The 24,387-nt window shown below is 48.2% G+C and overlaps 1 protein-coding gene and 1 long non-coding RNA gene across 12 annotated transcripts in view; one reads left to right on the top strand and one right to left on the bottom strand.

Moving 5' to 3' along the window:
* The first annotated feature begins 367 nt into the window (after positions 1 to 367).
* MAPK13 (mitogen-activated protein kinase 13) lies at positions 368 to 12,790 on the top strand. 11 transcript variants are annotated; one of them, XM_067753181.1, is made up of 14 exons: positions 368 to 561; positions 1,406 to 1,535; positions 2,833 to 2,891; positions 3,144 to 3,221; positions 6,095 to 6,203; positions 6,394 to 6,423; positions 6,827 to 6,874; positions 7,000 to 7,114; positions 7,269 to 7,340; positions 7,927 to 8,006; positions 8,249 to 8,327; positions 8,405 to 8,581; positions 8,852 to 8,978; positions 12,542 to 12,790. In XM_067753181.1, exons 1-13 carry the CDS (start codon positions 443 to 445, stop codon positions 8,932 to 8,934), a joined length of 1,179 nt encoding a protein of 392 aa, XP_067609282.1. In that variant the 5' UTR covers positions 368 to 442; the 3' UTR covers positions 8,935 to 8,978; positions 12,542 to 12,790. The 11 variants fall into 11 exon arrangements, with proteins under 11 accessions (XP_067609282.1, XP_067609280.1, XP_067609281.1 ...); XM_067753179.1 differs by lacking the exon at positions 12,542 to 12,790 and adding an exon at positions 10,628 to 11,772; XM_067753180.1 differs by lacking the exon at positions 12,542 to 12,790 and adding an exon at positions 9,714 to 9,841.
* Positions 12,791 to 12,903: 113 nt separating this feature from the next.
* The window catches only part of LOC137232060 (uncharacterized), a 38,562-nt gene continuing 27,078 nt past the window's right edge, over positions 12,904 to 24,387 (bottom strand). The window contains exons 2-4 of the long non-coding RNA XR_010946855.1: positions 18,053 to 18,161; positions 14,609 to 14,775; positions 12,904 to 13,036 (exon numbers count right to left, since the gene is read on the bottom strand). This is a non-coding gene — a long non-coding RNA (uncharacterized lncRNA). The remainder of the gene's footprint in view (positions 13,037 to 14,608; positions 14,776 to 18,052; positions 18,162 to 24,387) is intronic.

The following is a 24,387-nucleotide window of genomic DNA, read 5'->3' as shown; positions in this document are numbered from 1 at the left end:
GGGGAGATCCTCCTACAGAGTCCCGCGCTGGAGGAATCTGGGAGGCTGTATCTTCCCGCCGTCCGCCATCCGTGGGAGCCCCTCGGGTCTATCGGGCCCCCAGCCCCACCCCAGCACACGACGGGAAGCACCCTTTCCCTGCAGGGCAGCTCACCTGCCGCTTCTAGCTGGTCTGTGGTCCGGGCGCCAAACTCCGGGGCTGGCGGAAATCGGGCTCCCCAGGTTGCCGTCTGGCAGGCCTGGGCGTGGCTGCGGGGCGCACCTGGGCGAGCCGGCAAGTGGGACGCGGGGCCGGCCGGGGCCCCCGCCCTCGCACAGGGTGGGGAGGAGCGGGCGGCGCGGGGCGGGCACCGCGGGGACCGCGGGCGGGGGCGGGTGCTGGGAGCCTGGCGGGCCGCGAACGTACCCATCGCGCTGGGGCCGCCGAGATTGAGTGCCCAGGATGAACTTCACCTGGAAAAAGGGCTTCTACAAGCAGGACGTCAACAAGACCGCCTGGGAGCTGCCCAAGACCTACGTGTCCCTGACGCACGTAGGCAGCGGGGCCTACGGCGCCGTGTGGTGAGACCCCCGGGCCTGTGCGCCGGCGTGGGGGCACGGGGGGGGGGGCGGTGTGTGCCTGGGGCATCGGGGTGGAACTATGGTGGGCGCCCAGGCACCGGGACACCCGCCCAGGCGGGTGGAGCCTCCGGAAGAGCCGGGGCCCAGCCAATGCCCCCTTCCCGGACCCGCCTCCGGTGTCGCCTCTCCTGCTGGCGCTCGAGGCTGTGCGCCCACCACCTTGATGGAGGACCCCAAGGCCCGGAGCCCTGCGGGCTTGGAATAACTTCGCGGGTGCCTTTCCGGGGCAGAGGCCTGGAGCTGGGAGGAAGCGGCAAGCTGGGTAGTGAAGTAGAGCAGCAGCAGGAGCCTCAGGCTCTGGAGGCTGGCCTAGGGCCACTCCAGGCGCCATCTCTCTTTTCTTACCGGCTTGGTGGGAGTTTCTGTGGGTTGAATTTGGACTGGATCTGTTTCTCCAGGACTTGAACCTTACAGAGGACCCCAGAGTTCATCCAGGCGAATCCCCATTGTTACAAATGGGTACACTGAGGCCCAAACAAGAAGTGACTTGCCAAGTTGCTCAGGATCCTGTTGGCATTAACCTGTGTCTGACCCAGGGGCAGTGCACCTCTCTCAGATTCTGCCTGCTGTCTCCCCCTTCTCCCAGCTCCACTGTGCTGTCAGCTGCTCACTCACATTCCAGGTGGTGGGCATCAGTTCCTCCCAGCTTAGACTGCTGGCCAAGAGGGATTGGGGTGAGGATGGCCATAGCTTCCTAGATGGCCTGGGAGTGACCACCCAGGATCTGGAGTCCCGGGGTTGTGATGGGGAGCCACTGGCTGCTGACCTGCCTTTGACCCTACAGCTCAGCCATCGAGAAGCAGTCAGGGGAGAAGGTGGCCATCAAGAAACTGAGCCGGCCCTTCCAGTCTGAGATCTTTGCCAAGCGGGCCTATCGCGAGCTGCTGCTGCTGAAGCACATGCAGCATGAGAACGTAGGCTGGGCCTGGGGGCTGCTTCTGGGAGGCAGGGAGTGGAGGGCAGCCCCACAGAAGGTCCTGACCAGGCCCCTGCGTGTGTGTGTGTGTGTGTGTGTGTGTGTGTGTGGCACACACAGGAGATGGCCCACGAGGGTGCAGGGAACTCATAACAGGGCCAGCAGAAGGGGAATCTCCTCCCTGCTCCTTTGATCCTTGTTCCTCACCTAATTATTAAAATCAGGTGCCAGGACCCACCCTGCCTACTTCCCAGGAAGAGTGCAAAGGGCATTTTTGGCAGTGGAGCAGAGCAAACTCCGTGAGGTGCGAACTTACTGTCTCACTGTTATGAGGAAATAGGCACAGAGGAACTTCGTAGTTGTTCTAGATCTAAGAGGTGGTGCCCAGAATCCTGGTTAGTGTTGTTTCCACATAATAACAACAAGAATAATAGATACTTACGAGCACTTATTATGTGCCAGGCACAGTTCTAAGAACTTTGCATAAACTAACTTGTTTAATCCTCACAATATCACATAAGTACTATTACCCCCATATACAGATGGGGAAACTGAGGCACAGAAAGACTCACAGGTTAAATGGTTAGTCGGCGGCAGAGCTAGAATTTGACCCTACCCAACCTGGCTCCAGGCCCCAGGGCCTGACCTCTAGACTACCCTGTCTGATTGAAACAGCCAGGAAGACTAATGACCCAGTGCTGGGCCTGGAGCCCAGGCTTTTCTGCAGGATACCTAGATTGGAAGGTAAGCATTTAACATAACGATTTCAAAATATTGTTCACGTTTTAAGCCCCATTCCTCTTCAGCAAACCCCTCCCCATGGCCTCCAGCCAGGGTAATCTTGCCCCCAGCTCTGAACCAGCCCTCTGGCAGGTAAGGTTGGATGTGGTGAGAGACCCAAGGTCAAGGGCAGGGAGCCTGCTGGCTGGAAGACCCCTTCTCTGTTTCCTCCTTGATTCCTTTCACCACTTGTGGTTCCCTGCTTGAGTTGAGAGTGGGTTTGTGCTGCTTGTCCGGAACACCAGACTTGGGGTCAGTGAGCACAGGAGTGTCCAACTCCCCTTCTCCCCAGCCTGACTCTCCATCACTGTGCACTGCAAACTCCCTCCCAATTAGAGGAATTCCTCTTCCACCTCTGCCCCTTTTACTGCTTCCCAGAAGGCTGGGAACCTGCCTCCTGCTGGAGATGGTGTTTTAGGAAAGGGCAGGTGGTCCTGTGCAGGCCTGGGGCCCCAGAGGAGGGGAGCAGAGGGCTGCAGCGGCTGCCCAGTCCTCACTGGCAACCTTCTCCCCAGGTCATCGGACTCCTGGATGTCTTCACCCCAGCCTCTTCCCTGCGCAACTTTCATGATTTGTGAGTCGGGCTGCGCTGGGTTCCAGGACATTTGCAGGCCTTACTTGACACTGGGGAGCAAGTAAGGGGAGGGTCCAGATTCTCTCTTCTGGGTAGGGGAGTTCCTGCCCCAGGAGTCCCTGTGCCTCTGGGCTGTGGAGAGATTCTTTCAGCCAAGGGTGGAGAGAAAGGCCGGCAGGAAGAGGTGGGAGGGGCTTTATATGGACCTTGCCTGACACAGAGCTGTCTGCTCATCTGCATTGCTTTACCCAGCTTTACCACCAAAGAGACATCGTTGCCAGTCCCCACAGGGTTTGCATCAACCTACCTCACCATTTCCTGGGGACGCAGGTGTGGATCTGGACCTTGGGGCTCTTCCTAGCATGAAGCGAGGATCAGGAAGCCTTGGCTGCCTCTAGCTGATGGGATGTTTATCAGAGTCACATAAAACGAGAAAATTTAGTTGCTAAATGCACGGCTTTGCTAGCGCAGTACCTGGTGTAAAATAGAGGAAGCTCTGGGAAGGTGGATTTTTTTTTCAGTCCTGTTTCAAATGCAGCTGCAGGTCTCTTTGTTAGGATGCTTTCGTTTTCAATTTAATGCAGTGATTTTGAATGGGTTCTTTTCCCTATAATGCCAGCTGCTGGGCTTAGCATTGGGAATTTTTTTTTTTAATAAATTCATTTATTTATTTTTGGCTGCATCGGGTCTTTGTTGCCACGAACAGCAGCTACTCTTCGTTGCGGTGAGCGGGCTTCTCATTGTGGTGGCTTCTCTTGTGGAGCACGGGCTCTAGGCGTGCGGGCTTCAATAGTTGTGGCACGTGGGCTCAGTAGTTGTGGCTCGTGGGCTCTAGAGCGCAGGCTCAGTAGTTGTGGCGCACGGGCTTAGTTGCTCTGCGGCATGTGGGATCTTCCCGGACCAGGGCTCGAACCCGAGTCCCCTGCATTGGCAGGCGGATTCTTAACCACTGAGCCACCAGGGAAGCCCAAGCATTGGGAGTTTAAAGTGGACCTCGGGGGCTGACAGTAGTGAATACTGACAGTGGTGGTCAGTACTCTAGGTCTGGATAGAGAGCCAGAAATTGCAAGCTGCCTCAGCGGGCTTCACAGAGGAGAAAACTTTGAACTCAGTCCTGAAGGATAAGTTGACATTTGCCTGAGGTAGAAGGGGCTGAAGGGAGCCCAGGTAGAAGGAACTGCATGGGCAAAGGCCATGATGCCTGAAAGAGGCTGGGCCGTTTGGGCAGTATTGACAAGTGCAGTGTGGCTAGTGGAGACCAGAGGCTGGTTTGGTCAGGCTGAGACCAGAATTGATCCTACAGGCATCCTCAGGTCTGTAGAGGTTTTGAGCAGGGAGATGCTGTGATGTGGTCAGATCAGATTTTGGGGATACCCTCTGGCGGCAGCAAGAAAGGAGCAGGGAGCAACTCTGGGAGGTAGGAAACCTGGAGGGTAGTGTTCAAGACCCCGACCTTGATCCAAATAAAGTAGAGGTGATGGGGTCCTGAGAGCAGACTTGACACCCATCGAGAGGCAGGACTGTCAGAATGTTGTACCCGTTGTGATGCAGTGGCTGGGAGAGGTGGCATATGTCAGGGGGTGCCAGGTTCCTGCTCAGAATACAAGGTGGAGGAAAAACAGATCTTGGGAGAAAGATAGTGAGCTCCATTTTGGACACTTCACTTTTGAAGAGCCTATGAACATTCCAGTGTTTAATCAGCAGCTGCAAATAAACCTGGAGTTTAGGAAGGTCTGGGCTAGGGATGTGGATTTGGACCAGAATAATCACCAGTGGATGATAGCCAGAGCCCAGGGACAGGCTAGTGTAGAACATGATTCGATACTGTTCATTAAGGTATCAACACTAAAGGGACTTCCCTGGTGGTCCAGTGGCTAAGACTCTGCACTTCCAGTGCAGGGGGCCTGGGTTCGATCCCTGGTTGGGGAACTAGATCCTGCATGCATGCCGCAACTAAGAGCCTGCATGCTGCAACTAAGCCCGCATGCCGTAACTAAGATCCCGCGCGCTGTAACGAAGATCCTGTGTGCCGAGACTAAGACCCGGAGCAGCCAAAAAAAAAGGTATCAACACTAAAGAAAAGGTATAAGAGGATGAACAGACAGAGCCTGACTAGAGGTAGAAGCAGCAGAGAATTTTGAGGGAGTGTCAGGCTTTGCAAAACTTTGAATATAAAGAACCGGAGCCATGGGCGTTATGTGTTGGGCTGGTGGGGTGGGAGCAGATGCCAAGTTATCAGGGGACTGGATGTTAAGGCAGTGGGATCAAGAGGTGAGGACCGCTCGTTCTAGAAGTTTGATCGGGAGGGAAAGAGAGAGAAGGGGTGGTTACTTGAAGAAACAAGGTTAAGCAAGGGAAGGCGGTTGTATCACAGAGAGACTTCAGCAAGTTTGTCAGCTGAGAAGAAAGAATCAGGGTCCACGCAGAGGTGAAACACAAAGGTGGGGAAGGGTCTGTGCATGGAGCAGGGTCCCCGTGCTGGGGGGGTGGAGGCGGGAAGCGGGGGTGCGGTCAGGTGGGGGGAGACTTCAAAAGTCACAGGCTCAGGGAGATGGCTTCCACATCCTTTTTTTTTTTTTTAATTCCTTCCTAAATCTTTATCCTTTTTTGTTCTGGACTTTGCTATCACTGCCTTGAGTAACAGTTACATTTTGCTGACTTCCACCTGTTTTGCAATCCCATTAAGAGGGTGTGTTGGCTCAGCTACCTCCTTCTTCCTTCTTCACCCTCCTGGAAACTTTTATTGTTTCCTTCTTGGAAGGAGGACATTTTTGTATGTTTGAGGAGCCATGTTGGTGGGGCATGACCCTCTGGGGGAGGAAATATTTGTACAGAAGCAGAAGGAAACACCGGCAAATGTTTCTAACTCACAGCAGTGGCTTTCTGTGGGGCGTGGAGGAGGGCAAGCAGAGGGCACCTTTGAAGAGAGGGAGCACTGCTCCATTTGTTTTCCCTGAGCACAGCTCCAGCTGAAATATGTACCCTGAGCTCTGCCAACAGGGCAGCCACCAGGGCCAGGCTGGGAGCCAGGAGTCAGGAGGCCCACTGCATGGGGGTCTGGCTGGCTGTGGTGGGGCTGGTTCTTTCTGCACATGAAGGTCATCCCTAAGGCCTCTGTTCTGCCCAGCCCCTTGCCCTCCTCTGAGCTCAGACCTGGAGCTGGGTGGGGCTGGGGATGTTCAAGAAGTCCTCATGACTTGCAGCTACCTGGTGATGCCCTTCATGCAAATGGACCTGCAGAAGATCATGGGAATGGAGTTCGGTGAGGACAAGATCCAGTACCTGGTGTATCAGATGCTCAAAGGTCTTAAGGTGGGTGGGAGCCGGCAAGATGGCAGGGGAGGGGGGCTTGGTGTTGAGACCTGGGGTTTGGGGGAGGCTAGACCTTGAAGGCTGGGAGAGCACACCATGACAAGGCAGAGGAGATCTCTGAGCCAGCCTGCAACACCTGGTGCAAAAGCCGGGCACTGGATTTACCCTTCTTCTTCTCTCCCCAACACAGTACATCCACTCAGCTGGGGTCATCCACAGGGTGAGTGCTTTCTCTGCTACATCCCCAGAGGCCCCGCCCACCCCTGGGGGCTAGGGTTAGGGTTAGGGGGTTCCAGGAGGTGGAGGAAGCAGGGAAAGTGGATTTTTCAGATCTAGGCTTGGCCCAGGAAGACCTGCTCAGAAGAATTGCTGTGTTCTGGGGAACTTTCTGGGAAATTTTTGCCAACAAAGCAAGCCCTGAGCTGGGTGTTTCAGGCTCCGAGAGGCATTTTAGAGCTGGATGGGCCCTAGAGGACACCTAGTCCAACCCTCATTCTGCACAGGAGACCAGAACCCAGAGAGAGGGGCAGGGGCCTGGCCAAGGTCACACGCTGGCTGGCAGCCGAGTGGGGACAGCGCCCACCTCTGCCTCTGCCCAGTGCTCCATCTCTTGTCTCATCTAGGACCTGAAGCCAGGCAACCTTGCTGTCAATGAGGATTGTGAGCTGAAGGTGAGTGGGCCCAGGCAGGGTCAGCCTGGGGTTGGGGTGGGCCCCTCTCCAATAGGAGCCCCCAGAAGCTGCTCGGGGAGCCTCTCTTAAGCAAGCTCCTTTTTCCTATGTGCCCCGAGCCATAGATTTTGGATTTTGGGTTGGCACGGCAAGCAGATGCAGAGATGACCGGCTATGTGGTGACCCGCTGGTACCGGGCCCCTGAGGTGATCCTCAGCTGGATGCACTACAACCAGACTGGTCAGTGGTCCGCTGCCCGGGGGAGGGGGATGGGGCTGGGGTTCTTCTCTGACAGCTTCCTCAAGGCTGTCTTGGTGACTCTGGGTTGACTCTTGGTGACTGCCAGGTCTTGGTCAGCTGGTCCAGGTGACACTTCCTCCCCCTCCCTCTGCAGTGGACATCTGGTCTGTGGGCTGTATCATGGCGGAGATGCTGACGGGGAAAACTCTGTTCAAGGGGAAAGATTGTATCCTTTGCTGGAAAAGGCAAACTGCATCCAGGGATTCATTCCTTCAACAGACACTTTATTATTTAAATCTCTCTTTTTTTCTTAATGTGAAAGTGATACATGCTCCCTGTGGAACAACTTTAAAGTACAGAGAAGCAAAGTGATGAAAACTAGTCACCTGTCATTCCAACACACAAATGCAGAAAATGCTTGACGTTTTGGCACCACACACCTGAAACTGGGCACCTGTGTGTGCTGTGCAGGGATTAAGGAGAAGATGTGGGTCTCCCTGCCAAACTCAGAGTGCGAGGGTGTGGGGGGGAGTACACAGAGAAATGGATGGAGGTGACTGAGCGGGATGAGGCCAGGAAGGTGGCACATGCAGGAGCATTTGTAGGGAGGGACCCTTTACCCAGCCTGGCAGGTAGGAAGCCTTCCAGAGACCTGAGTCCTGAAGGATGAACCTCCCCTCCTAAAAGCAGGAGGAGGTGAGTGTCTGGAACCTGGATGGTCCACAGTGCTGGGTGGGCCTGATGGAGGGGCAGCAGGAAGGGCAGCTTCAGACCCACCCACAGGGAGTAAGGCTGAGCCTTAACCTGCCAAGACCTGGACCAGCTGACGCAGATCCTGAAAGTGACGGGGGTGCCGGACGCTGAGTTTGTGCAGAAGTTGAATGACAAAGCGGTGAGTGGCAGATGGGCCCAGGCTGGCCAGGGCTGTGCGCTTGGCTGACCAGGCCCAGGTGGGCTGCAGGCTGCGCCTCGCCTCTGCCCTGGCAAGGGCTCTTGCCTTCATCTCACTTTGGATTCGGACCTGAGCCTTCAGCCCCGCTCAGGGGCTTTTCTGGGGTCCCTGCTCTATACCCCATGGCCTAAGCCCTGAGGGGCTGACAACTGGGGATTATTCAGTGCTTTTCTGTCTTCCAGGCCAAATCCTACATCCAGTCCCTGCCACAAACCCCCAAGAAGGATTTCTCTCAGCTCTTCCAGCATGCCAGCCCCCAGGGTGAGTCTTGGGACCTGCAGTCTGTCTCAGCGGGCGGGCTCTCCATGGCGTGTGAGGCTCACACTCTGTGACCGCAGCTGCAGACCTGCTGGAGAAGATGCTGGAGCTGGACATGGACAAGCGCCTGACCGCCTCTCAGGCCCTCACGCACCCCTTCTTTGAATCCTGCCGGGACCCTGAGGAGGAAACAGAGGCCCAGCAGCCATTTGATGATTTCTTAGAACAGGAGAAACTCACAGTGGATGAATGGAAGCGTAAGGGCTCGGGGCCTCGGGCTGCTTCCTCTCTCTGCCTGCAGCACCCCTCTCCTCTGCCTGCTTCGTTTTCCTGCCTGCCCTCAGCCGGTCCCAACCCCCTCCTGGAGACTATCACCTCTTTCTCTCTGAGCGAATATCGTCTCCTGTGTGCACTTCTTTCTCCCTGCGCTGAGCTGACTTTCTGCTCCACACTATGTCTGTTGGGAGAGGGGGGCTCTCTCTTGCCCTCAGCACCCCGTACCCCTTGAACCACCCTGTCTTTCTCAGACCACATTTACAAGGAGATTGTGAACTTCAGCCCCATCGCCCGGAAGGACTCTCGGCGCCGGAGTGGCATGAAGCTGCAGTGACCCGTCTAGCCTGACCCTCGGCTGAGCCCAGGAATGGCCACATGGTACCACCCGCCAGGCACTGCCCCTGGGACCAATATTTATTTATTGAAGCTTTAACCCGTCTTGGATTATATAGCCTTCCAAGCAGAGGACAGAGGACCCTTGTCCTTGTGTAGGAAACAGGCCTAGGAGATGCAGAATTCAGAGGTGTTGGTTGGGAGAAAATAGCTATGATCATAACTGGCCATATTAAAGCGCCCATCTGGAGAATCGCCTGTGTGTGGGGTCCTTACCTTCATGGCTGTAGTGGGGCTGAACTGGGGCAGGAGTCTACGGCAGTGATGGTGTATTAGTTTGCTAGGGCTGCTGTAACAAATGATCACAAACTGGGTGGCTTAAAATGATAGAAATTTATTCTCACAGTTCTGGAGGCTGGTAGTCTGAAATCAAGGTGTTGGCAGGGCCATGTTCCCTTCGAAGGTTCTAGGGAAGAATCCCTCCTGGCCTCTTTTTAGCTTCTGGTGGCTCTTGGAATCTTTGGTGTTCTTTGGCTTATAGCTGCATCACCCCTGTCTCTGCCTCTGTCTTCACAGGGCCTTCTCTGCTCTGTGTATCTCTGTCTTTGGCTGATCTTGTAAGAACATCAGTCACTGAATTTAGGACCCACCCTGATCCAGTGTGATCTCATCTTAATCCTTAGTAATTACATCTGCAACTATCTCATTTTCAAATAAAGTCACATTCTGAGGTTCTGGGTGGGCATGAATTTTGGGGGCACATTTTTCAACCCACTACAGATGGCCATGAGGGAGGGGCCCCATCCCAGAGCCCCTTTGTTGTGGAGCCAAACGTGTTTGGCTGCTAAATTAAGGGAGTTGCAGAGAGAGCTGCAGCTGGTGAGACATCGCATGCAGGTTATTTTGGGTGAGTGATCAGTAGTCAAGATATGAAACAGCAGGCTTGTTGACTGGGAGCTGCAGAAGGCAGAAATGGGCTTTTTCCAGGAAAACGGTTCTACTCCTTCCCCCTTTTGGGAATTGTACATCTCTCCTGAGCTTTAACCTGACAACAGATTGGATCCTTCTGTTCAGTAACTCTGTTCAGGTCTCAAACTTCCCTATGCACCAGGGCCTGGTTAATATGCAGATTCCTGGGCCCAGCCCCTGGGATTTTGATTTAGCAGGTCTGGGGTTGAGACCCTAGAACGTTTGAATGAGGACCCTTCACCTCAACCCAAGCCCAGTGATTCTGATGGATATCTGACCACATTTAGAGAAACATTTAGTTGATTTCAGTACCACTTAATTTGTCAAAAGGCCTAAATTAGAAACCTACAATGGGAGACTGAGGGGCTTTAGATGACTTTCACACTCTCATTTTAGAGATGTTAAAACTGAGGCTCAGTCAGGGCATTTTTAGGGCAGTGATGTCATTGTAGATACACGACATTATGCATTTGTCAAAACTAGTGGAACTGTACAACACAGTGAGTGAACCCTCAAGTAAACTATGGACTTTCTTTAATAATAATGTACCAATATTGGTTCATCAGTTGTAATAAATGTACCACATTAATGTAAGATGTTAATATTTAATATTAGGGGAAACCATGGGGGTGGGAGGGAGAGAGTATATGGAACCTTCTGTACTTTTGGCACAATTTTTCTGTAAACCTAAACCTGCGCTAAAAGATAATGTCTATTTTTAAAAGGAAAAAGAAAAAGCTTGAGGCTCCAGAGAGATACCCACAGTGAGAAAGTGGTAAAGCCAGGATTTGAACCACAGCAGCCTCGAACACTGTGCCAAAGGCCATCAACCCAAGCCTGGAATCAAGGGTTGCCAGCTTCCCCGCCCTTCTAGCCTGTCTCTGAGCTTCTTCACTGCTGCCTGTGTCCAAGGACCCTGTTTTCTCTCCCAAGGAGTGGCCCTCCTATCCAGGAGGGAGGAGTGGGTCGAGGGAGGGGCTCTGACCTTGCTGCTGACTAAACTGCCACCGTCCCCTTAGTCTAAATCCTTCAGTGAATTGTCTTCTGAGACTCCTCAATAGTCCCAAGGAAAGTCTAGCCTTCTTGGCCTGGTATTCAAAGTCCCCTGCATTCTCTAAACTCATCTACTCCTACTGCCTCCCGTTTTCCCTATGCCAGCATGGCCTGCCAAGGAACACCAGCCCTGGGATACAACACCATGAGGCTCATTAACAGGTTAAAGGTTCTGACAAGTCCTGCAGTGAGGAGAACTGTTCAACATTGTTTAATCCAGAACTTGCCAAGTGTGCTTAACCGCAGGACCCCCTTTCTCCTGACGGCCAGCATGCACAGAAGCCTCTTTGCCTAGTGCAGCCCAGTATGCAGGTCCCAATACTGCTTTTCCCCAAGCAGGCCTGGAGCTTGGGCTTCTTTCAAAGCCTCTGTGGAGAAGTCCCTCCCTCCTTCTCCTCCTTATTCCCTCAAGACTTTGCCTCAGGCCTCCCTCCAGGAAGTCATTCTCCATCACCCTCCATCAGAGAATGGGCAGCTTCCTCCCTCTGCCCCTGGCCCTCTATGAACAGCATTTACAGTGTGTACGGTTCTGCTTTCCCTCCCCATTGCCCACTGTGAGCCCCTGATTGGAACAAACATCTATGAATGAATGATGTCCCAGGGGCCTGTTGGTCGTTTCTCTGCCCAGATCAGACCAGCATAGTATCCAGGGCAGCAGAGAATCCAGCAGGAAGCAGAAGTGGGTGCCTTGGCCTGTACCTTAAGACTTTTTCCCCTGAAAATCTCAGGCTCTCAAACTCCCAGGCCTCTCCCCATCATCCCTCAGTGTCCTCCAGTCCATCCCCCACCCAGAATTAAACTTGTGTGTGTCACCTCAGCCCCTTCTCTACAATTATCTCAAACTTGGGAAGTTTCTCCAGAGGGAGGTGAAGGTGCTGAGCAGTGTGAAGGGGTTCGTGGGCTCTGCCTTACCCTGTGAGCACCTGGCCAGAGTGACAGGAAATGAGTCCATTCTCAGGCTGGGTGGGGGAAAGGGGCTGAGCTTGGGGTTCTGGGCTCAGTTACTCTCACAGTTGGCCTGCAGGTCTTTTGCCCCTGGCCCTTGATGGACAGGGTTGAGCTTTGCCCTGTGGCCAGTGGGGCAGCTCAAAAGGTCTTGACAGAGATAAGGAAGCCAGACTCGGGAACTGGAGAGAGGTAACAGCGATCGTGCCCTTGATTCCCTCCTTTGTGAAATGAAGGGTGTCTTCGCACAAAGGCACAGCTCCTCTCCCAAGGCAGCCTGGACCTATCGCTGGGGCCTGGCAATTTGTGTCACTTGCGGAAGGGCTAGCCTGGCATGAAATGGGGGTGGCACTGCTCCCAGTGAAGGGCAGCACATGGAAAGGCAGAGATGGAGGAACTGCCCTTGCAAGGAGAGCCCGGTGTGCTCAGATGTCCCAGTGCCCGCAAGGGTGGAGGCTTGCTTGAAAGAGGGCTTGGCTCAACTTGCACCTGGCACATTGAAATAGCTTTTGTTCTCCAGGAGGGTGTGGGACAGTCATGTCCCTGAGCTGAGATACAACCACAGCTGGGGAGCGAGGAATCTCTTCCTCTTTTCCCCACATTTTCTGTCCTCATTCTCCCTAAACCCCCTGTGATTTAAGGTAAGAGGCTGGTGATTTTCCCCGTATTCACAATGGGCAGCAGAGGCACAAGGCTACTCTACCAAGCTAAAGAAGATGTTGCTGTCATGCCTCACACCCCTACCCCAAGATTTCCTGGAGCTGGAGCAGTGCCCGCTGGGATTCTGACCTGGTTCCTCCTGTGCGAGCCTGTGCTCAGCGGGGCAGCCGTGCTAACTCTGGGCCAGAGTGTCAACAAGGCCCCACTCCGCCCTGTCTGGGGGCTCCTGACCTTTTTTGTGCCGTGGATCCCTTCTCAAAATATTTTCCTATGCATAAAATAAAATACACAGGATCACAAAGGAAGCTAGTTATGTCGAAATACAGTTGTGAAAATATTTAAGGGTGTGATGTTTGGTGTACATGGGTTTCTTTATTAACACATTAAATAACAGGATCAAGGGGGTGAACCCAACACACTACTGCAAACCTGAAGTAGAAATGAGTTTAAACGATGTTTCAAGATATCTGCAGCAACTGTAAAGGGAAATGAAAAGTACTGCTTTCTACTGGCCCAGCTAATGCAACTGTAGTTTGCTGCCTTTAAAAGCTGTAATATTTTCCAATCCAAATTCATGGACCTCTGAATTCCAGTGTACAGTCTATGGTTTGTGGACCCCGGTTAAAAACGCTTGTCCCAGATGCTAAAATGTGACTTTTGGAATCCTCTGCTACGTCTTAGCCAACCCCCGTATTGTACCGCCGTCTGTGCCCCCACCCCCCACCTTGCATGATCGTGGAGCCATGCTGGAAATGCCCAGATCTGCACCTGGATGCCTAGAACACATACTAACCACCATTCCCCTGTGTTTCCCAACCTTACTGTCCAGTTAGGAATGGGTCTGACTGGGGCATTTCGCTAGGGAATTTGCTGAGGCCTCTATATCTAGTTTTCAACTAGGTGGAATCCTCCCATCCCCACCCCACAGCGTTCCTTCTACACAATTTTACTGATGAAGACATTTGGGCCCAGAGTAGAGACTGGGGCCCAGGTCTCCTATTTACCACTGCACCGTTCTTTCCACTGCAACGGTGGCACAAGCACACATTGAGGTCAATGCGTGCTCTTCTCTCCCTGCATTACTGTCCCTGTTCCCCCCAACCATCACGGACATAAAAGTAGCAGGGCTTTGAGACAGGTTTGTGTTAACTGGCCAAGGGAAGAAACTCCCAGAAGCACACTTGTTTCTCTCTGTTTTCTTAAAGGTCTCACCCTTGAGAATATTTTGGTAGGACTCTGGGAGGGGAAAAGGTGAGGGAGTGAGGAAGGGAAGTGCATTTGAGAAGCAGTGTGGCTTAGCTAGGCAGTTTCTCCTGACCGGAAGGAGGTAGAGGCCCATTAATACTCACATTCTTTTGGACTATGTCCAGTTCCCTGTTAACACCCTGGCAAAACTCACGAGGAAGGTGCTGGGTACGCTCAGGGAGGCTGGACCGTAAGCAAATTCTCCTGGTCTTGGCTGAAATTACTCAGGGTTTCTCCTATGGATAGCCCACCATTCTTAATTGATGCAGCAGCTCAGTATTTTTAAGTACAGACTGATGATCAGAGGAACTCTCCTCGTATTGTGGGGTCCATAAGATCCCAGAACTTTTGTATAATTCCAAGGAGGAACCCCAATAAAGACAGGGGGTGGATTTCCTCCAGCCAAGCAGGATACAGCCTTGGCTTTAGAAACTCTAGCTTAATCCAGCCTCTCCTTTTTATCTTCTGTCAGAAGAGTGGCACCTCTGTCTTACCCTCTTCTTTCCCTATGTGGTTTACTAAGGTGGTTAAGTGTTGAGCTCTGGAGGCATACTGCCTCCTGCTCTACCACTTACCAGCCATGTGACCTTGGGCCTTAGTTTCCTCATCTATAAGGATAATAATACTAAAGAAATTAACATAAGGGAAGCACTCAGAAGAGTACCTGGCACATGGGAAGGGCTCACCAAGCATTAACTATTATTTTTAATTATTTTCTCTACCACATCCTCTTCCCTCCCCGATTACCCCATCTTCCGGACATTGTCATTTCCTCCTTCTCAACAGCAGTTTTCTCCACTCACCTGGTCTCCTTCATGTTAAATCTTCCCTCATAGGTCCTCAAGAGACCTGGCCCCAGTCACTTATACTACAGCTTATTTTATGACCCTGGTATCTGCAGCTTCTCGTGCAGGGCCTGGGAGGCAGCAGAGTGTGGAGTTGAGAATGTGAGCTTTCCATCTGAAAAGACCTGAGGTTGAGAGAGAAGGGGGATGGATTTAAGGAACTGGCTCAGTGACTGGGTGGGGAGTGGTTGGCAAGTCTGAAATCTGTAGGGCAGGCTAGTAAGCTGAAAATTCAGGCAGAATTTCCATACCTATGACAATCTTGAGGCAGATTCCTTCTTTTCTAAGAAACCTCAGTTTTTGCTCTTAAGGCCTTCAACTAATTGGATGAGGTCCACGTACATTATAGAGGGTGATCTGCTTTACTTAAAGTCAACTGATTGTAAATGTTAATCACATCTACAAAATTTCTTTCCAGCATCATCTAGACTAGTGTTTAAGGATACAACTGGGCACACAGCCTATCCAAATTGACACATAAAGCTAACCATCACACCATGTGTTTGAGGGCAGGGTATTTACTTCTCTGAGCTTCATTTTCTTTCTCTAAAATGGAGTAATAGAAGGGTCTACCTCACAGGACTGGTGAGGGGTAAGTGCATACAGAGTGCACAGTAAATGTTAGTTCTTGTACCAGGAGGTGCTCAAAAACACACTGATGATGGCAATCCTCTTGGAAGTACTGGGAAACATACGCCATGGCCCATGGCCGCTGCTCTCAAACTTTTGGCTGAGTTATGTAGGTATGCACTGTGCTTTCTCCCATCTGTTCCCACCCAACAGACTGGCTCAGAACCTTTAGTTCATGTGAAAAACTCCCAAAGAAATGAACCTTCACTCTCTTTTTTATGGGGAGAGGAGGAAAGTTTCTCCACTGGGTTTCTTTATCTTTGAGACAGTGGAGGGCTTGGAGCAATACGTCAGAAAGAATTAAATTTCACTTCTTCAGCAGCCATTTCACATTTTGTGAGAACTGCATATTCATGTCGGTAAAGCGCCAAGTAGGAACCAGATGACAGCTCAGTTTTCCTGGAAATCAGGAAATCAATCAAGCTGCCAAAATGAGATGACTGCATTGTGAAATACTGCTAACATTCCAGAAAGTTGTTTTAAGATGAATTTTTTAAAATGGAAATTCTGTTTCTCTTCCTCTTTCTCTTCCTCCCTCCCTCCTACTCTCCCTCCTATCCCTTCTCCCTCCCTTCCTTTTCTTCCCTCTCTCCCTCTCTCTCTTCCTTCCCCCCCCTCCCTCCCTTCCTTCCTTCTTACCTACCTACCTTCTTTTCACTCCTTTTTTTAAGCCAGTGCTCAACTACTTCTTCTAATATGTTCAGCCTAGGTATGAGTTTTCAAGAATAGGTGAGATGATATATGGGTCTCTTTGCCTGTCTCTGAGACCTTTCCATTGTTCCAATGGCACCCTTCTCTACCTGTCCAGGAGTCTGCTTGCCTTTATCCACACCTGTCTCTCCTGTTTCTTATCCTTTTTTCTTTTTAATTTATTTATTTGGCTGTGTCAGGGTCTTAATTGCAGCACGTGGGATCTTCATTGTGGCACGCGGGATCTTTCATTGCAGCACACAGCCTCTTCAATGCAGTGCATGGGCTTCTCTCTAGTTGTGGGACTTGGGCTCCAGACCACATGGGCTCTCTAGTTGCGGCATGTGGTCTCTCTAGTTGTGGCGCATGAGCTCAGTAGTTGCGGTGTGTGGACTCAGTAGTTGAGGCGCACGGGCTCAGTAGTTGTGGTGCACGGGCTCTCTAGTTGTGGCACGCGGGCTCAGTAGCTGCGGCACGTGGGCTCAGTAGCTGTGGCACGTGGGCTTAGTTGCCCCTCGGCAAGTGGGATCTTAGTTCCCCAACCAGGGATGGAACCCACGTTCCCTGCATTGGAAGGAGGATTCTTAACCACTGGACCACCAGGGAAGTCCCTGTTTCCTATCCTTTTTTACAGTGAAACCATGACTTCAGCCACCTCCTTAAGAATTAGGAATAAAATGATTCCAAAAAACCTTATCTGTGTCTAGTGTCAAGCTGAACCTTAAAATTTATTTGTTTAAATATATAAAATAAACTTTTAGTTTTAGAATAGTTTTATAGAAAAGCTGTAAAGAAAAAACAGAGAATTTCCATGTACTCCACACCCAGTTTCCCTATTATTAATACCTAACATTAGTATGCTACCTTTATCACAACTAATAAATCAATATTGATATATTATTAACTAAAATCCAAACTTCCATATTTCCTTAATTTTTACCTATTCTTTGCTGTTCCAGGATCCCATCCAGGATGCCACATGTCTTCTTAGGCTCCTCTTGGCTGTGACAGTTTCTAAGACTTTCCTTATTTTCAGTAACTTTAACAATTTTGAAGAGTTACTGGTCAGGTATTTTGTAAAATGTCTCTCACTTAGGGTTTGTCTGATGTTTTCTCATGATAAGACTGGGATAATGTGTTTTGTGGACTAAGACCACATGAGTAAAATGACATTCTGATCACATTGTATCAAGAGTATATAGCATCAGGGACTTCCCTGGTGGCACAGTGGTTAAGAATCCACCTGCCAATGCAGGGGACACGAGTTTGAGCCCTGGTCTGGGAATATCCCACATGCCATGGAGCAACTAAGCCCGTGCACCACAACTACTGAGCTTGCCCTCTAGAGCCCGTGAGCCACAACTACCGAAGCCCACATGTTCTACAGCCCGCGTGCTGCAATTACTGAAACCCGCATGCCTAGAGCCCATGCTCCGCAACAAGGGAAGCCACCGTAATGAGAAGCCCGCGCACCACAACGAAGAGTAGCCCCCGCTTGCCACAACTAGAGAAAGCCTGCGCGCAGCAACAAAGACCCGAAGACCCAATGCAGCCAAAAAAAAAAAGAGTATATAGTATCAAAATGATTTATCAGGGCTTCCCTGGTGGTGCAGTGGTTGAGAGTCCGCCTGCCGATGCAGGGGACACAGGCTCGTGCCCCGGTCTGGGAAGATCCCACATGCCGCAGAGCGGCTGGGCCCGTGAGCCACGGCCACTGAGCCTGCGCATCCGGAGCCTGTGCTCCGCAACGTGAGAGGCCACAACAGTGAGAGGCCCGCGTACCGCAAAAAAAAAAAAAAAAAAAAAAAAAAGATTTATCACTGTCAGTGTTAACCTTGATTACCTAGGTAAGGTTGTGTTAGCCAGGTTTCTCCACTATAAAGTTACTTCTTCCCCCTTTTCATTCCCCTTTTTCACTGCCATTCCTTGAGAAGGGAATATCTACAAAAATTATTTGGAGTTCTCCTGTATGGGAGATTTATTCAGCAATTTATACCAGAATGGACTCATGGATACTTATTTTATACTTTGGGTTATAATCTAATAAATAAAAGAATAAAATAAAAATAATAAAAGCTTTACCTTTTGACTTGATCTGTAGGTTTTCTTCCTTTTGTGTAGATTGAGCCCATATCCCTGAAAGGACCTGGAGGTACTGCCCACAGCCAGACGGAGAGTCCACTCATCAATCCTGCAAACACACAGGGTCCTAGGGGTAGTGGGAAACAGTTTCCACTTCTCCCATTTGGATGCTGGTCAATCCAGAGTCCACTTTGGATAATCATCCTAAAGGCCCTTCCCTCTCTTGTCTGTCTTTTTCCTTATTGATCCTCTCCGTCTTTTCCACCCCTATGTCCACCTACTCCTGGTAAGGAATTTGGGGGAAACTTCATTCTACTTGCATGAAATAATAAAGCTAAATACAACAAATAAAACATTTATAGGCATTATAGCTATCCTCTAGTTGCATGTTTCCTAGGTGCACTGCTTTGGGTACTTTACATATATTGTTTCTAATCCTCATGCTAATGACAAAGTAATTGCTATTCCCATTTTACAGATGTGGAAACTGGGACTCTTGAGAGTTTAAAAAGTTCACCCAAGGTTTTTCTGCTATTGTACAGTTTGCTTCTTCTCAATAGTCTCCTTCCCTCCTTCTTCTCATCCACCTCCTATGTGACTACCGGCAAACCACTTCCGTCTGAGCCTTAATTTCTTGTCTGGTGATACTGTTGGATGAATTCAATGAGAAATGCATAGAACGCATAGAAAGTCTTCTGCACAGGGGACTTTCCTGGTGGCGCAGTGGTTAAGAATCCACCTGCCAATGCAGGGGACACGGGTTCGATCCCTGGTCTGGGAAGATCCTACGTGCCGCGGAGCAACTAAGCCCGTGTGCCACAACTACTGAAGCCCGTGCGCCTAGAGCCTGTGCTCCGCAACAAGAGAAGCCACCGCAGTGAGAAGCCCGCACACCACAACGAAGACTAGTCCCAGCTCGCCTCAACCAGAGAAAGCCTGTGCACAGCAACGAAGACCCAACGCAGCCAAAAATAAATAAATTAAAAATTCTTAAAAGATAAAAAAAAAAGTCTTCTGCATAGGATTCAATAAATAGCATGTGTTATTACTTTTAATTTCATGAGGATTAAATTAATTTTAATAAACCTCTATTCTTGTTTCCTTTTTCTATTTATGCTCACCTCTTAATGGTCTCACCTATTCTCATGGCTTTAAGTACCATCTATCTATAGGTCAATGCATACCAAATGTATATATCTACCTTGGATCTTTCCTTTAAATTTCAGACAAGTCAACATCTTCACTTGAGTGTTTTGAAACAAAAGTAGGAGGTTCTGCTTCTAGTAGTGACGGAGTAGCCTGTATTGTATTATAATAATAATGGACTCTGGATAAAATAAAAGAATACAATGATTTGAAGGGACTGGAGAGAATAAAAGCAGGAAGAAACTGGAAGGGAGTCAACCATTGATAGAAGGGAGGTGCAGTGGATACGACTTGTGATTATAAGGATTTTTGCCTGAAGGCACTACCCAGAAAACATAGCATAGAATGGCCAGAATTCAAGTGTAAAGTTGCTAGTTTGACAAGTCAGAGAATCAAGTTTAGAAAGGAAATCCAAGAAAGGAAGAAGGCACAGAGGCTTCCTAAAAATGCACATAAAATTTGACCAACTCCTTGGCTGACTCCTGACCTGTGCATGTGCAGGGGATACTCCAAGGAGCCCAGCAGAAAACAATGAGAAAAAGACAACTGGAAAATAAATGAACTGAGCAGAAATTTTAGCTGCTGCCTATCTCAAGGGACACAGAATTTGGAATTTTATGCCTGCCAAGTTAACTGCCTAATAAAAATAAATAGTCTCTAGAGGAAGATAACAGAATCTAGATTTTCTACAATGTATCTGCTACAATGCCCTGTATTAAAAGATTTTTGTTTAATGCTGAACTTGCACATAAGCACGGAAATGTGAACCATAGCCAAAAGAAAGGTAGTCAATAAAAATCAATTCTGAAATAACTCAGATATTTAATTAGTGGGTGAAGATTTCAAAGTGGCTATAGTAGATATGTTCAAGAACCTTTAAAAAATGTACTCATAATGAATAAGCAAGTGGGCAAATTCATCAGAGAACTAGAAACTATAAAAAAAAAGTGGCAATTCTAGAATTAAAAACCATACATGAAAAATTGACTAGATAGGCTTAATACAGTAATACATGATCCGTGGCGGGCTGAGGCCGTGGAGGCAGAGCCGTGGATACTAAGCAACTGCACATATGGAGGGCTGACTATAAGTTATACGCAGATTTTTGACGGCACAGAGGGTCTGTGCCCCAACCCCTGCGTTGTTCAAAGGTCAACTGTATATTCTCCTCATAGTTTCTTTAAAAGAGATGAATATTTAAAGTGAAGAATATACCACTACATTATAGAGTTTATAATATATTTAATAAATATGAAGACAATAGCACAAAAGATAAGTTGGGGGAAATGGAACTTTACTGTTGTAAGATTCTTACATTTCATGTGATGTAAGACAATACAAAATCCAAGTAGAGGACTTCCCTGGCAGTCCAGTGGTTAAGACTCCATGCTTACACTGCAGGGGGCACAGGTTCAATCACCGGTTGGGGAACTAAGATCCCACATGCTGCATGGCATGGCCAAAAAATTTAAAAGAAAAAATTAATATCCAAGTAGACTACGATAAGTTTAGGATGCATGCTGTAATCCCTAGAGCAACCACTGAAAAATAATGCAAAACAAGAATTAAAACAAAATGAGTAAAACATTCAATTAACCCAAACAAAGGCAAGAAAAAAGCAGATGAACAAACAGAAGTAACAAATAGTAGACCTAAATCCTACCAGATTGTCAGAAAGGATAAAAAAGTAAGACCCAACAACATGCTGTCTACATGAGAAGTACTTTAAATATAAAGACACTGGTAGATTGAAAGTAAAAGGATGAAAAATCATAGACTATGAAAACACTAAGCAGAAGACAGCTTGAGTGGCTACAGTATAGTGGACAAAAAAGATTTCAGGACAAAGTTATTGGAGACAAAGAGGGACATTTATAAAATGGAAAGGTCAGTTTTCATCATCAGTAAGACATAACAATCATAAACGTGTGTGTGCCTAATAACAGAGCTTCAAAATGCATGCATACTGACAGAACATGCCCAATATATCTATTTCATTATTTTGTGTTTCATATCACTAACATCTTCCCTTAGCTTTTTTTTTTTTTTTGCGGTACGCGGGCCTCTCATTGTTGTGACCTCTCCCGTTGCGGAGCACAGGCTCCGGACGCGCAGGCTCAGCGGCCATGGCTCACGGGCCTAGCCGCCCCGTGGCATGTGGGATCTTCCCGGACCGGGGCACGAACCTGTGTCCCCTGCATCAGCAGGTGGACTCTCAACTAGTGTGCCACCAGGGAAGCCCTTCCCTTAGCTATTTTAATGTCTATTATGCTTGTTCTAAACTTGTGGTTCATCTGTTTGAATACCTCTACTTCTGAAGGTAGTTCTCTTTGGGATGTCTTTTTATTTTGGCTCCTCTGTCTAATAATGAGCACTGGGGAAGGGCAGAGGTTATACCTAGTCTGTACAACAATAAGATAGTGGACAACCTTGCCTTGTTTCAAAGGAAGTGCTTCTAAAATACTTAATGTTGTGATTAAGTATGAATGTTTACTGGGTTTTGGTGGATACATTTAATCAGGTTAAGGAAGTTGACTTTTTTCTAATTTGCTAGTGTTTTAAAAAAAGTTGCATGACTGTTAAATTGTACTGAATGCCTTTTCTATAACAATGATCATGTTTTCCCCTTTAAATCTCTTTATATAATGAATCTACTAATAGATTTTCTAATGTTAAACTATCCTTAGATTCCAATGGTAAATCCTTCTTGGTTATAATACATAGGCACACATCTATTATTAACATCTTGTGGTACATTGGTTACAATCTATGAATCAATACTGATATACTCATGAACTAAAGTTCATAGTTTACATTAGGGTTCACTCTGTGTGTTGTATAGTTGTTATAGCTTTGATAAATGCACAATGTCATGTATCCACAATTACAGTATCATACAGAATAACTTCACTGCCCTGAGTGCTCTATTAATCCCACCCCCACCCCCTGCCTGCTGCAGCCCTGGCAACCAGTAATCTTTTTACTGTTTCTATAGTCTTGCCTTTTCCAGAATGTCATATAGTTGGACTCATAGAGTACGTAGCCTTTTCACATCGTTTTTTTCATTTAGCAATATGCATTTAAAGTTCCTCCATGTCTTTTCGTGACTTGATAACATAACACTTCTTTTTCTCACTGAATAGCATTCCATTGTCTGGATGCACCACAATTTATTCATCCATTCACCTCTTGAAGGATATCTTGGTGGCTTCCAGTTTGGGGCAGTCATGAATAAAGCTGCTATAAATACGTGTGCAGGTTTTTGTGTGAGCATACGTTTTTTAACTCAGTTCAGTAAATACCTAAGAGCACAATTGCTGGATTGCACGGTAAGCCTTTGTTTAACCTCATAAGAAACTTCCAAACTGTTTTCCAAAGTGGCTGCATCATTTTGCATTCCCACCAGCCAAGAATGAGAGTTCCTGTTGCTCCACATCCTCATCAGCCTTTAGTGTTGTATTTTGTATTTTAGCCAATCCAATAGTTGTGTAGTTGTATCTCATTGTTGTTTTAATTTGTAATTCTCTAATGACATATTCTGTTGATCATCTTTTCATGTGCTTATTTCCCATCTGGACATCTTTGGTGAGGTGACTGTTCAGATTTTTTTTCCCATTTAAAAACATTAGGTTGTTTGGGGAATTCCCTGGTGGTCCAGTGGTTAAGACTTCACACTTTCACTGATGAGGTCCCGGGTTCAATCCCTGGTCTGGGAACTAAGACTCCCGCAAGCCACGCGGTGCAAGCCAAAAAAAAAAAAAAATTAGGTTGTTTGTTTTCTTATTGTTGAATTTTGAGTTCTTTGTATATTTTAGATACATGTCCTCTACCAGATACATGCTTTGCAAATATTTTCTCCCAGTCTGTGACTTATCTTTTCATTCTCCCAACAGTATCTTCTGCAGAGCAGAAGTTTTCAATTTTAATGTAATTCAACTTATGTATCTATTCTTTGATGGATCACGCTTTCGGTGTTGTATCTAAAAACTCATCACTAAACCCAAGGTCACCTAGACTTTCTCCTATATTATATACTCACTTGACTTGAAATGTTTGGCTTTTTCATTCTTCTTCACAGTACAACCCTCTTCTGACTTCATCTCAGAAGTTTCTGTGCTATTTTCTAGTTTTCCCTATTTCAGCAGTCACATTTCTGAATCCTTTATTTCTCAGATACTAGTTTTCTTCCCTCTTGGGCAATCATCTCCCCGAGTCAGTAAAAGCCAATTACTTTTTCAGTTTTCTAGTGTCTCTGGTCTCATAGCTGTGTTCTTTGACTTTTGGACAACCATCACTGCACTGTTTAATCCTCAAAACACTGCCATAGAGGTCTAAAAGGAAAGAAAGCAAATGATATGGAGGTAGCGTTTGCTAGTTCCCAGAACCAATCTCAGGAGACGAAAGAGCAAACACTTCCCAAACTTTGTAATTCCAGCCTGTTTGATCTAAATTCATATCCAGTGCTCACTTGTTAATTAACAGCCTTCTTTGTTGATTCTCCTCGCACACTTAGCAAGGAAAACTCTATAAGAAAAAATTTCAGCTACAGAATTTAAACTGACAATATCTCTTATATCAAAAAGGAAAAACAAATTGGTTTCTTCCCATTTGTCTTTTCTTTTTGTAATTGAGTAATTTAAGTCCCTAAAGGTTCTAACAATCATATTTTATTTGATTAGAAAACAATAGCAGTAAGAAATGTGTTTGATGGACTTGTTAGGTAATTTTTATAAATGACTGCTCTTTCTGATTAAGCATGCTTTTACAAAGATAAACCACTAAATCATTCACATAATTTCTGTCTGACATGTTTAACTTAAACAAGCTGAGGCAGAGAGTGTGTATCAGTTTCCTAGGGCTGTTGTAACAAACTTCCACAAACCGGGTGACTAAACGATAGAAATTTATTCTCTCACAGTTCTGGAGGCCAGAAGTCTGAAATCAAGATGTTGGCAGAGCCATGCTCCCTCTGAAGGCTTTAGGGAGAAGAAGACTCCTTCCTGGCCTCTTTCTAGCTTCTAGTGGTTACCGGCAATCCTTGTCATTCCTTGGCTTATAGCTACATCACTCCAGCTTCCACTTCCGTCTTCACATGACCATCTTCCCTTTGTGTGTTTGTGTCTCCAAATCTCCATCTTCCTTATAAGGACACCAGTCATTGGATTTAGGGTCCACCCTATTCCAGCATG

Source organism: Pseudorca crassidens, chromosome 10, assembly GCF_039906515.1.
Source record: "Pseudorca crassidens isolate mPseCra1 chromosome 10, mPseCra1.hap1, whole genome shotgun sequence".
NCBI classification, from domain to species: Eukaryota; Metazoa; Chordata; class Mammalia; order Artiodactyla; family Delphinidae; genus Pseudorca; species Pseudorca crassidens.
This window is presented reverse-complemented; position numbering and strand designations above follow the sequence as displayed.

What these genes read in the sequence shown, in the direction of transcription:
- MAPK13 (XM_067753174.1), top strand. Translation starts at nt 443, where the DNA reads ATGAACTTCACCTGGAAAAAGGGCTTCTACAAGCAGGACGTCAACAAG. An exon ending in AGCACATGCAGCATGAGAAC is followed by an intron (nt 1,536 to 2,832) that starts GTAGGCTGGGCC and finishes CCTTCTCCCCAG; the next exon opens with GTCATCGGACTCCTGGATGT. An exon ending in AGAAGTTGAATGACAAAGCG is followed by an intron (nt 8,007 to 8,248) that starts GTGAGTGGCAGA and finishes TCTGTCTTCCAG; the next exon opens with GCCAAATCCTACATCCAGTC.